The following is a 12,994-nucleotide window of genomic DNA, read 5'->3' on the forward strand; positions in this document are numbered from 1 at the left end:
CCACAGCTGATGAACTCTTATGGAAAGAGTATTCCCTTCTTCTGCCTCCCCCTTTAATGATGACCTGGAGGCCCAAGTTTGAATTGAGATCCTCAGCCATCACTGTATATGGCAGCAGAGCCTACCCCCGGCCTTTGTCCCCTTCCTTCTCTCTTCCCTGTCCTGGCTTGGGACGTGACCTGCCCTCAGGCCCAGGCCATGTTCACCTCTTGACTGTCTCTCCCCTTCCCTCCAGGTCTTGGACTGCACAGAGCCGTGATGCAATGTCCACAGACAGGGTAGAGACCCTGTGAGTCCAGGAAGCAGAGAATCCTAGATTCCAGGGTGCCCAGGGTGTGATGCAGAAAGGCCAGGTAGGCACGTCCCTATGGACTCCTTGCTCTGTGTGTGTGTGTGTGTGTGGTGTATGTTTGGGGATGTAGCTGGAGCCACGCCCTCTGTATTGTGGGCCAGGCTGGCCCAGGTCTGAAGCCTTTGATTGTGGGTCTTTTTTTTAAAAAATTAATTAACTACTTTATTTTTGGCTGCAGTGGGTATTGTTGCTTCCCGAGGGTTTTCTCTAGTTGTGACTAGTGAGGAGCACCAGCTCGAGGAACGTGGGCTCAGTAGTTCTGGTGCACAGGCTTAAGGCACGTAGCTCCAAGGCATGTAGGATCTTCCCTAATCAAGGATCGAACCTGCATCTCCTGCATTGGCAGGCAGATCCTTTACCATTGAGCCAGCCACCTGGGAAGCCCCTCCGAAAGACCTAGCCACACATAAATCGAGGGAAGAAGAAAAGTTGGCAGCCCCAAGGCCCTCCTGAGTGCCGCTCAAGGAACCAAGAGCTGGGCAGAGATGAGAACCTGGTGACAGACCCGCAGGGAGGAGGGTGGGGCGTGCTTGCAGCCCAGGGCGCTGCGTCTTCCTCTTTTTCTCTCCCAGGCCCTGATTCTGGGCTGTGCAGAGGGTGGGGGTTCCCAGGAGCAGGGGGCTGGCGGCCAGAGGCACTGAGCCTGGGAGAAGGGGCTCTCACATTGGGGCAGGAAGTGTGAGATGCAGAGCAGCAGGGGAGCCCTGGAGGCCTGAGGTGGGTAGGGAGGGTGAGTGTGGTGAGGGGAGCGGAAGTCGGAAGCGGCAGCGGCCACGTTTGCCGTTCACAGGGCGGGTGGGCCGGGCGGCAGGATCGCGACGGGGGAGCCAGGCCCACGCATCCCTTCTCGGTCCTCTGGAGGTGAGCAAGGTGGGCCTGCGTGGGGTGGGGGCGGAGGGTGCAGGGAGTCATGTGCAGACCCTAGTGGGGCAGGTGGGCAGCATGGAGGGCCCTGAAGGCCTGTGCATCTGCCGTGAGCCCGGCCCTGGGCCACAGCCCCATCCTTCTCCTTCCTCCTGTCCATCAACCAGCCGCCTCCCAATCTAGCCCTTTCCCTGAATCCTGCCGTGGCTCCCACTTACCCCAGCCTCCCAGGGAGTCCCTTCTGAATCTTCTGTGAGCCTCCCTGGATTCCTGGTGACTGGTGCCCAGTGGGGGTTAATGAGGCCAGAGGCCCCAAATGAGGCTTGACCCCCCTCCACCCAGACCCTGGAGAGAAGGAAGCCATTCGGGCCAGGCTTTGGGGTGGGGGCAGCTTTGGGTGTGGTCATTGTAGGAGCTCAGACTTGGGTCTCCCAGCCCTGCCTTGCCTTCAGGCCCCCGCAGCAAGGCTGGGTTAGGGGGAGGTGGCCCAACTTGCTGGCTTGCCCCGGCAGCACGAATTTAGGCTTATCGCCCTGATGGTTGACAGGAACAAGGTCACTCTCAATGGCGTCCCTGTTTGGGACAATATCAAGCTTCCTAGTTCTTGTCCTCAGCCACTGTCCCCTTATTCCAGGGCCTGAGATCCTACAGGCAGAGTCATTCTTCTCTGCTAAAAGCCTGGGAAGGGTGACCCGTCATCAGCTGATAATCAACACCCCAGAGGACTCAGCCAGGAGGCCTGTCTCCCGGGCTTTAGGACATCACAGGGCTCCTTGCTCTACAGATAAGGAACCACCCAGCCTATGATTAGAATCTGGGCTCCGGGCTTTTTGTTTTGGGAGGGGGAGATCCAGGATGGCATGAGGGGAGGCCCAGGCTGGCCCTGAGGCTTTGTTGTCCTCCTGTGGGCAGTAGCTACCCTTTGGCCCTCTGCCCCCTCATCTCCTCTGCCCCTGGCTCATCCTTTCTGCCCACCACTCTCTCTTCTTCTCTGTCCTTTCCATTCTCCCTCCATGCCTGCTTCTCAGCTGACCCATCTCAGGGTTCTCAGCACCAGTGGCGTGTGTGTGTGTGTGTGTGTGTTTCACTGTCTCTCTCGCTCTCTCTGCACATTTGCATGAAGCTGCCTTCCATGTGGGCAGGATGTGGGGTGGCCCCTTATCATATGTCATGTACCTCGGGTGCCCTGGCCCCAGGTTTAGGAAGGGGTATCTGTCCTGTGACCTCAGCCCGGGGACAGCGTGAGGGGGAAGGGAGGGTAACTGCCCTCAGAGCAATACCCTTAACCTGGCTGCCACTCAGGGCTGCTGAAGGACAGGGCAGATCACCTCTTAAATCCCAGAATGGGCCAGAAGACTTTGGGTTTTGCATAGGAAGGGAACGTTGCCAGGACAAAAGGAGGCAGCTTTCTGAGTTGGAAGCTTAAAGTCCAGACAGGACAGCCAGGAACTGACTCCTCGGGTACAGAGGGAGCTGGGGCCAAGCCTGTGCTCTCATGGAGGGCCTTTTGTTTGCTTGTTTTCATGTATTTTTTTCTTCTCCAAATGGACCTGCAAAGCAGCCAGGTTAAGGGACCTGCAAAGCAGCCAGGTTAAGGGACCTGCAAAGCAGCCAGGTTAATCCAAGCTGGACATGGTATTTCTGAGCACCTCCCAAGGGCAGCAGGCTCAGCGTTGGCACTCAGACCCCCTCCCATTTTCTGTCTTTCTTTTTTAAAAAGATTTTATTTATTTGTTTATTCATTTAATTATTTTGGGCTGCACTGGGTCTTCGTTGCTCCACAGGCTTTCTCTGGTTGCAATGAGTGAGGGCCACTCTTCGTTGCAGGCTTCTCATTGTCGTGGCTTCTCTTGTTGCAGAGCATAGGCTCAAGAGTGTGTGGAGCGTGGGCTCAAGAGTTGCAGAGCATGGGCTCAGTAGTTACGACTCTCAGGCTCTGGAGCACAGGCTCAGTAGTTGTGGTGCACGGGCTTAGTTGCTCTGTGGCACGTGGGATCTTCTGGGACCAGGGAACAAACCGGTGTCCTCTGCATTGCACGGTGGATTGTTATTCCCTGGGCCACTGGGGAAGCCCCTGCTCCCATTTTCTAGCAAACTTCCTGAGAAAACTTATCCGTCTTATTTCCTTCTTTCATAGGCAAGGAGCCAGGTGAAGTTTTGGACCAGAGTTATGTGGCTGGTCAGTGGTAGTTAGGATTTGAGACTAGGCTGTGAGCCTCCAGGTTATGGCGAGTAGGGGCTGAATGTGTGACACTCGTGCTGTCCCTGTCCCCCTTGGACAGGCTCTCCCCTGGCCTCCCGTGGCCTTCAACACCTCAGGGCACAGGCTCTGTGCCCAAACAGGGGGTGAAAAGAGAACCCACTCTCAATAGGATGATCCAGGTGACATCTGGGCTCCTTCTTTCCCCAAGATGGAAAAAACCTTGCCTTGAAGCTGGGGGGAGAGGTTAGGTGAGAGTAGAAGGGACTTATGACCCCTTGGTCCCCCAGCTTCGGGTTCTGTGTCCTTTACCTCCAATCAGCTAATACAGGCTCAGCCCAGCAGTGGTCACTTCGCTCTGGACAGGAGCCCTGCGGGCCGCCCAGTGGAGCACCCTTTCTCTCCCATCCCTCCCCCATTCTCCGCTCCCTCCTCAATCCTTCCCCTCACTGGCTTCTGGACTCAGAGCATTTTCTTGGATTCCAAAGAGCCACCCCACTTCTCCCAGAAGTTTTCCTTAAGCTTCCTGACCCATCATGGTGCTTAGAGACATGAAGGGCCGCTCCTTTCAAAGGTGACGGAACCCAGCGAAGAGACCCGTGTTGGACACTTTCTCCCTCCTTTGTTCTGATTAAGATACCTGAGCCATTTTAAAAGAGGTAACACTAAATACCAAGGGTGGGGGCGGGAATAAACCAAGAAAATTCTAGATGCATGAGACCTGGGCTCTGCTCCCCAGTTCCTGGCCCACCTCTGCCTCAGAGGTGCCATCTTACCTCCAGGAAACAGAGACTGGTCTCCACCTTTGACCCTTGACTCTCTATCCCTGCTCGGTCAGGTTGCTCTCTCCCAGGTGATTGGTGGGACTGCCATGTTGGTCATAAGAAGTGACCTCACCCCTCAGGTCATTCTGTCCCTTCATTCAGTGAGAAGCAATAGAAGGTGGCGGGGTGCTGTGGGTGGGGAGAGGGAAAGAGAGTGGGAGAGAGAGACAGAGACTCAGTCAACTTACATTTCTAGTGAGGATCATAGACAAGGTGGTTGAATGGGTCCTGAACTTTCTTCCTCTCAGTCCAGCTTCCTCCTCAGAGCCAGGACCCAGATGGACGTTTTGGCTGCTGGACTGGCCTGGTGAGAACCACTTCTGGGAAAGCTCTGCCCTTAGGGCGCTGGGCTTCCTGGGAGTAAAGTGTGATTCACTCATGGCCAGACTTGCCCTTAGGGGAACGTCTTCGTGTCATAATGATGCTAAATCTTCTCCAAGCCTCAGTCTCCCCAGTCCTGTAGTGTGGTTGTGAGGAGGGAGCTTTCTGAGGATCCATCCACCTACCCATCCATTCATCCATCCCTCCTTCCACCCCTCTATCCATTCATCCATTCGTCCATCCATCCTTCTATTCATCCATTCATCCCTCCATCTATCCATCCATCCATCATCCCTCCCTCCCTCCCTCCATCCATCTCTCCATCTTTCCTCTTATTTTCACAAACATGTCTGGAGTGTCACTTCTGAGTCAGGCAGGCCCTGCCCTGGACAGTGGGGGAAACAGGTGAATTCAGGTGACTCCACTTCAGAAGAAATTCATGCTTTGTTCAATCCATGAATACCCAAAGGAATTGATTTATGGATGGAAAGAAAATGCTGCTAAAGGGAGCCGCAGACCTGGATCAGACCCCAGCTTGCCCACCCACCAGCTGAGCTACCCAGGCACATTTCTGAAGCTCTCTGAGCCTTGTTTCCTTATGAGTAGGAGGGCAATGTCACCACTTGCCTCACCCATGGGGTGACTGGCAGGCCTGAGGTCTGAGCTGCAAAGCACAAGCTAGTTGAGTGACACCCTACTGAGATGGGTGCGCTCGACATGAGTTGAGTTGCCAGATATAATAGAGTCCAGAGCTACATTTAAATTTCAGAGAAGTGAGTCGATTTTCAGTGTAAATATGTTCCTAATATTGGGCATCTTCTGTTGTGTATTTGCTAAATGTGGCAACTCTGCCTAGAGGTTGTGTGCACCCACGTGGACCTGTCTGCCTGGAACCAGGACACCTGCCACCAGGCTCTGTAACCCCAGGTGTCTCATGAGTGATTCTGAGCTTCTCCAGTCCACACTCACCCTCAGCTTTCTAACCGCTGGAACTAGAGGATAACGCTGTGCCCCCTCACACTTGGCAGCTGGAGCGGGTATACACAGTTCAGTTCAGTTCAGCCACTCAGTCATGTCCTACTCTTTGCAACCCCACGGACAGCAGCACGCCAGGCCTCCCTTTTCATCACCAACTCCCGGAGTTTACTCAAACTCATGTTCATTGAGTCAGTGATGCCATCCAACCATATCATCCTCTCTTCCCCTTCTCCCGCCTTCAATATTTCCCAGCATCAGGGTCTTTTCAAATGAGTCAGTTCTTTGCATCAGGTGGCCAAAGTATTGGAGTTTCAGCTTCAGCATCAGTCCTTCCAATGAATATTCAGGGTTGATTTCCTTTAGGATTGACTGATTTGATCTCCTTGCAGTCCAAGGGACTCTCAAGAGTCTTCTCCAGCACCACAGTTCGAAGGCATCAATTCTTTGGTGCTCAGCCTATTTTCTTGTCCAGCTCTCACATCCATAAATGACTACTGGAAAAACCACAGCTTTGACTAGATGGACCTTTGTTGGCAAAGTAATGTCTCTGCTTTTTTAATATGTTGTCTAGGTTGGTCATAACTTTCCTTCCAAGGAGTAAGCGTCTTTTAATTTCATGGCTGCACTCACCATCTGCAGTGATTTTGGAGCCCAAAAAAATAAAGTCTGTCACTTTTCCCACTGTTTCCCCATCTATTTGCCATGAAGTGATGGGACCAGATGCCATGATCTTAGTTTTCTGAATGTTGAGTTTTAAGCCAACTTTTCCCTCTCCTCTTTCACTTTCATCAAGAGGCTCACACAGTTGGTCACTAAAGTGATTAGGGGTAGCATTTCTGTAGGAGATAGTGATAGCAAAAAACACAAAGTACCTCCTTCTGGGGAGGGGAGGCAAGTGAGAACCAGGTGGGTTGACACGCTAGAAATTACACAATGGAGTAAATGCTCTGAAATACGAGAGAGAAGGGGGTGGTGTGCAGGCATACCTCTTTCCCCACCATGTGCTGGATCTGTCTGTCTTCTCCCAGACCCCACCCCACCTCCTTCAGGCCCTTCCGTCCCCTCAGGCCCCAGCTATCTGTTCCCTTTGGTCTCTGGAAAGCTGCTACAACTTCTCTGATTTTTCTTTCCCTTTAAATCCATGGAGGAAGACCCCATTTCTTCTGGGAAGGCCAAGCCAATCCTCATTTGTGTCTAGCATGGTCATTAACATTTACCTGTATGTCTTCTTTGCTTCATATACAAGTTTATTTATAAGGGCTTCCCTGGTGGCTCAGTGGTAAAGAATCCACCTGCAAATGCAAGAGACACCAAGATGCAAGTTCGATCCTTGGGTCAGAAGATCTCCTGGAGTAGGAAATGGCAACACATTCCAGTATTCTTGCCTGGGAAATGCCATGGACAGAGGAGCCTGGTGGGTTACAGTCCACAGGCTTGCAAAGAGTAGGATACAACTGAATGACTGAGCACTTTAGCAAAGAGGGACGTGTGGAACTCCTGTCTTATTAAAAATTGCAGGGCACACTTTCCTCCGACCCCCTGCCCATAATTTCCCATTCCCATTATTGTCATTTGAACTTGGCTGTCAAGCAATTCACTAACAAGAGGAGAGGAGTTGAAGTCATTTAGGCAGAATGCTGTCGTACCCACAGGGATGCGCTCCTAAGGAAGACAAACACGTCAGATAAAATGTGTGGAGGAGTGAGGACTGGAGAGGGGGCATCTCAGGAGGGGAGCCTGCTGGACACAAACAGACCAGGTCTTGGCAGGGAGGGATGGTCAAGGGGTGTGGGAAGGGAGCTAGGGGTGCCCCGAGTTCAGGTGTCTGTGATGGAGGTGCTTCCCTGCACCTCTGCTCTCTGTCTCATAAATGGAGCTATTTCCTGAGTTTCCCATACCGTAGGAGTTGTTTCCCTGGTGGCTCAGACAGTAAAGAATTTCCCTGCAATGCAGGAGACCCAGGTTCGATCCCTGGGTCAGGAAGATCCCCTGGAGAAGGGAATGGCTATCCACTCCAATATTCTTGCCTGGAGAATTCCATGGATAGAAGGGCCTAGTGGGCTACAGTCCATGGAGCCATGGGGTTGCAGAGAGTCAGACATGACTGAGCAACTAACAGTCTCAAGGGCTGTTTCCTTGAGAAGCCTGCCGAGTGTGTGTGTGTGCATTGCAGGGGGGCGGTGTCTGACCTCTTTATTTATACTTGGTCATTCTCCAGGAAGGCCTGGGGAGGGGGGTTTGGCTCCAGAGGGGTTACCCAAATATAGATGGTGGGTCCTGACCTCACTTGTTCTCTCCCCCTTGGAGATAGGATCATAGCAGGGGTCTCACCCAGAGAGGGGAAGAGTTGAAAATGGACAGCTGCTTGTGGGGAGCCAGGGATTGCCCCTGAGGCCAGCTGAGGACTTAAGAGTGAACCGTATGAGTCCTCAGCCTTTAACCTGGGGAAGGTACGGGGTGGAGAGGAAGATGCTCAAATGATGACTGAAAGTGAAAGTGTTAATCGCTCAGTCATGTCTGACTCTTTGTGACCCTATGAGCTGTAGCCCTCCAGGCTCTTCTGTCTATAAGATTCTCCAGGGAAGAATACTGGAGTGGGTTGCCATTCCCTTCTCCAGGGGATCTTCCCTACCCAGGAATCAAACCTGGGTCTCCTGAACTGCAGGCAGATTCTTTATCATCTGAACCACCAGGAAAGTCCCAGATGATGACTGAGGCTGAGCTAAAAGAGTTGGAGACCCATAGGAAGATCAGATTTCAAATTGATTGGATTCAGAGCATCAAATACAAGACTGAAAGTAAGAAGTGGCCTCAGCTCTTGGGAAGTTCCAGTCGACTGGGGAGGCCAGCTGAGAACTCAGTGGTAAATCGGCCCTTCCTTGGGCCTAAAGCTTCAGAGTCCCAAGGCCACAGATCGGCAATTACAGATTCTTGCTGTGCTCACAGTGAGGGATGTGAGGGTTGGGACAGAGGGAAAAGTAAAAACCCAGAAAAGGATTCTGGTTTTGAGAGACTTTTTGGAGGATGCTGTCAAGGGGAATAAGAAACTGAAATTCACGCTGGTCCTGTCTCATTTTTCTCTGGCACCTCCTGAAAGAAGGAACAGTACCCAGTTGTGCTGTCTTGGTGACCTTAAACAATAGGACCCCATCCAGCCTTGGTTCCCTGTCTCTGAAACTTCCCCCTTATTGAGTGTCTTCTTGAGTGTCTTCTGGTGGACAGTGAAGTAGGTGGACAGTGGGTACTGGGAAATCAAAAACCAGCTTAATGTATACACAGTCCTCCAAGTAGACATATATTAGTGAGGAAAGTAAGGCAAAGGGAAAATGAAAGATGTGGTGTGGTCTGGGCTGCATTTATTGTTCTATTTTTATTTATTTGACTGCACCAAGAAATAGTTGCAGCAAGTGGGAGCTTTAGTTGCAGCTTGTGAACTCTTAGGTGCAGCAAGTGGGATATGGTTCCCTGACCAGGCATTGAACCCAGGCCCCCTGCATTGGGATCACGGAGTCTTAGCCACTGGACCACCAGGAAAGTCCCCTGGGGTGCATTTAATCCTGGAAATGGATGCATAGGGCCTGCAGATTTAACCTATACTTCCTGAGGGCCAGTACTGGGAGGGAAACAGGTCCAGTTACGAGTTTCACAGTGTCCACAGGTTCAGAACAGGACAGTTGTTCTGAAGCAGTAGCTGCTGCTAAGTCGCTTCAGTTGTGTCCAACTCTGTGCAACCCCATAGACGGCAGCCCACCAGGCTCCCCCATCCCTGGGATTCTCCAGGCAAGAATACTGGAGTGGGTTGCCATTTCCTTCTCCAATGCACGAAAGTGAAAAGTGAAAGTGAAGTCGCTCAGTCGTGTCCGACTCTTCGCAACCCCATGGACTGCAGCCCACCAGGGTCTCCTGAACTGCAGGCAGTACTGGAGTGGGCTGCCATCGCCTTCTCCGCTGAAGCAGTAGAGCCACTCCCAAAAGCTGTGTAACCTGGAGTCCACACGCAGGGGATGGAGATATGTCTTCTAGAAAATTCCCTGTGAAAATCCTGGGCTGCATCCCACTAGGCCCCACCCAGAGTGCCAGTGTAGCTGATGCACTGAGCAGCTCTGAACAGATGTGGTAGAGCCCCAGGGGAACATGGCTGGACATCCCCAGCTTTCTCCACCCACACCCCCCCAAGTCACCAAGAAGGCAGTGGTCTCCTCCCCATGCGGCCTGGGTCTTCCCTGTGGGCTGAAGCCCACCCCGCCTCCCTGCAGGAGCCCAGGCTGAGCTTAGTTGGTGCTCCTCTTCCTGGTTCCACCTAGGCCAGACTGCATGGCTGTAACTGAGAATTGGCTGGTTCATTGTTGCAAGGATGCAGGCCCCAAAGGCTGGAGCCTCGGGAAGTGGAAACAAGACTGGCCATGGCCTTTCTTCCCTGGCTGCCTGCTTCTCTCTTGTCTGTTTCATTCCTTTCACCTCTAGTCCTTGACTGTTTGGTTCCCACATACATTGGTTTCCGTGTCTTTTTTTTTTTTTTTTGGTTTGCCTCTGCTTTCCTGCTAATTTGAGACATTTGTGACTTTTGTTCTTGCTACCAACATTGTCAGCCTCAACATTCTCCAATCCGTGTACCCCAAAGAAGATTCTGCTGTGCTCGGTTCACCTTTTTCAGCTCAGCCATGGGAGCCACCTTCAGCCAACAGCTGAGTGTCTTTGGGGCAGGTGCCCCCATGGGTACAGGCAGTTGAGATCATGGGTCAGACAGCATGTATGGTACACTCCTCACCCCTGTCTCCGTGTCGAGGGCAGTGGCCCTTGGCCTGGGCTGTAGATGTGGCAGGCACTCAAAACCATATGTAACTTGCCACTGTGTGCTTCCAGGGGCTGACAGCCCAGTGCTAACCTGAGTTTGCTTTGGGTACTTCCAGGGTACATGTGGGGTCCCGGTCGCCCCTCTGGCCATCACTCCCTCTAATCCACACAATGGGCTTGTGAAGGCGGATGTTCCTGAAGGCTCTAACGCAGCTTACGCTCATTGGATAATGGGCGACGACGGACTCTGTGGCCACCCCAGACCCGTGGAAACCCTCGACATCTGTTTGGGAGACAACCTGCAACCCCACTCGGAAGCCCACCTAGGGGAGACCTGTAGCCACCCTGAGCCTCTCGAACCTCACGGGGAGCAGACGTGGGCCTCTGACCCTCCTGATGCTGTGAGGCCTGATGTTTGTCCCCAGGGCTCCAGCCCAGAGCCCATGCACCTGGGGAGCGGCTCTTCCCAGGAACGGGCAGGACAGAAAACCACCTCCCCCGGGTCTCCCAGGGACAACCAGCCTCTGGGGAGCCCAGGGCAGAGCCAGAGCACGTCCACGCAGGTGGTGTTCTGGGCAGGGATCCTGCAGGCCCAGATGTGCGTGCTAGACCTGGAGGAGGAGCTGGAGAAGACAGAAGGGCTCAGAGCTGAGTTGAGATGCTGCATTCCCACGGCCCCTGCCGACCTCCCCACTTTTCCCTCCAGCCCAGTTGGCCCCCGGAACTCGGGCCTCCTCCCCAGCCCACCCCCGGATGCAAATGAGGCCTCGGAGGACGATAGCAGTGGGCCAGAAGGGGAGCCCCAGAAGCCAGCATGGCCGAGGGAGGGCACGCTGGACTTGTCTCCTGAGTGGAGTGCCGAGGAGGAAAGCATCTTCTTTGACAACCCGCTTTTCCTGGAGAGCCCTTGCTCGGACACTAGTGCATCTGAAACGCACTTTTCCTGGGGCTTCTCGGACTCCTATGTAGATGTGAGGACTGGGTCCCAGAGCCCACAGACCCTGGAGCCTCCACCCTCAGAAGGCAGAGTGCCCTGGGAGCTGGGCGGTGAGCCGGATTTGGGGGAGAGCACAGCAGAGTCCAGCGGGCACACCACCCCTCCATTCCCTGTGCCCACCTACAGGCCACACTCTTTCTCCTGGGTCATGGTGGACACCCCCGAGGGGGCTCCCGCAGCACCTTCCAGCCAGGAGGAGACTGAGGTAAACTGAGCCCTGAGAACCCACCCTTGGGCTGTGCTTGGGGACATGGACAGAAGGAAGGACCTTCCTCTGCCATCACTGGGCCCAGAACTCTCTTCCTTTTGGTGAGCAACAGAGCAGAAAGGCAGGCCCAGGGTGGCCTTCAGAAGTAGAAGGAATTTTACAGGAGCCGTGATGTCAGCTGAGCACGACGGCAACGCTCAGTTGTTAAGCAGATGACATTTGTTAAGGCACAAATGTCTCCATCTCACCAGATCTAAGGCGCTGCGTCTGGACACATTTAGAGAACAAATAGCTCCTCCCGTTGCAGCATGTTCCAGGCCAGTCTTTAGACTCTGGCCTCCCACCTCGAAGAAGGTCCCAACTGTAACAGAGCAGGGGTCAACCTGCAGGGGTGACCTCTTCTCCCGGTGGGGAGATGTCTCCTTTAAGAGTCCTCTCTGTTTGGGAGAGATTGCAGCATTTTGTTACTTTAAGCATCTTTCATCGAATTCAGTTTCACCAGCTCAGGCCCCCAGGACAATGGCAGAGGTCCTTGATATCAACTAGCACAAGTTATGGGGACAAATTATGTGAGCACTTTTTTTTCCCCAGGGAGGCCTCTGCTTAAGAGATAAGGAGACTCAAGATGGCAGAGCCAGGCTGTAACATTCTAATCTCTGTGATCCCAGAGAACAATGGGGAAGAGCTCTGACCCCAAGATCTGAGGAACTGTGAACACTGGCAAGGCCCCTCCACCCACAGGCTGGGGTGGAGTAGGGGGCAGTTGTGGCTGTTTTGAGACATGTGTTCTAGGACCTAGTTGCTCCAGGGCCCCTGAGGTCCTCAGAGGGAAGCCTGGGAGCTCTGTCCTGGGGGCTGGCAGTTTGCTCTTATCTGGGATGACAGAGCCCAGCCCAGTGTCTGGGGGCTGTTGACCTTCCCTCCAACACAGCCTCTTCTTGAGCAGGACCATGGGAAGCAGGGCCCATTCTGAGCAGACAGAGCAGAGATGACTAGAAATCAGTGAGCATGGATGAGGCCCTGAGGCCAGAGGGATGTGGGAAAGGCCCTGGAAGCAGTTTCCCTGGGGCAAATCTCTCCTCCTTTTCTTCCCTAAGAGTTCTCTGAGAGACAGCCTTGACCCTGCCTTGCCCGCAGCATCCTGTGTGGACAAAACACTGAGCTGGGAGACAGAACATGTGGAATATAACGGCAGCCCCGCCACACATCCAGTGCAACCTTGGGCAAGTCACTTCCCCTCTCTGGGCCTCACCTTTTCCATCTGTAAAGAGGGAACGTGAGCCCTGTGATTTCCGGGGCCCAGCACCAGCCCGCCTAGGATGTGGGTCCCATCCAGGGTGCCCATAACTGATCTGAGGCCCAGATCAGGGAGTGTGGTCTGGGATAGGGGAGGACAGCTGGAAGGGAGGGCCCTATAAACTTATAGTCCTGCTTCCCTCCCCATCTTCCCCTTCCT

The 12,994-nt window shown here is 53.6% G+C and overlaps 1 protein-coding gene across 7 annotated transcripts in view; it reads left to right on the forward strand.

Moving 5' to 3' along the window:
• Window positions 1-12,994, forward strand: part of PSD4 (pleckstrin and Sec7 domain containing 4) — a 44,542-nt gene that overhangs the window by 15,683 nt on the left and 15,865 nt on the right. For 2 of the 7 annotated variants that reach the window (XM_070798776.1, XM_070798777.1), the window contains exons 2-4: window positions 236-353; window positions 10,450-11,535; window positions 12,636-12,761. In XM_070798776.1, the coding sequence (XP_070654877.1) occupies window positions 339-353; window positions 10,450-11,535; window positions 12,636-12,761 (1,227 nt within the window). In that variant the 5' untranslated portion in view covers window positions 236-338. The other 5 variants (XM_019970262.2, XM_019970260.2, XM_070798780.1 and 2 more) reach the window with 5 other exon arrangements.

Source organism: Bos indicus, chromosome 11 (genome assembly GCF_029378745.1).
Source record: "Bos indicus isolate NIAB-ARS_2022 breed Sahiwal x Tharparkar chromosome 11, NIAB-ARS_B.indTharparkar_mat_pri_1.0, whole genome shotgun sequence".
Lineage (NCBI taxonomy): Eukaryota > Metazoa > Chordata > Mammalia > Artiodactyla > Bovidae > Bos > Bos indicus.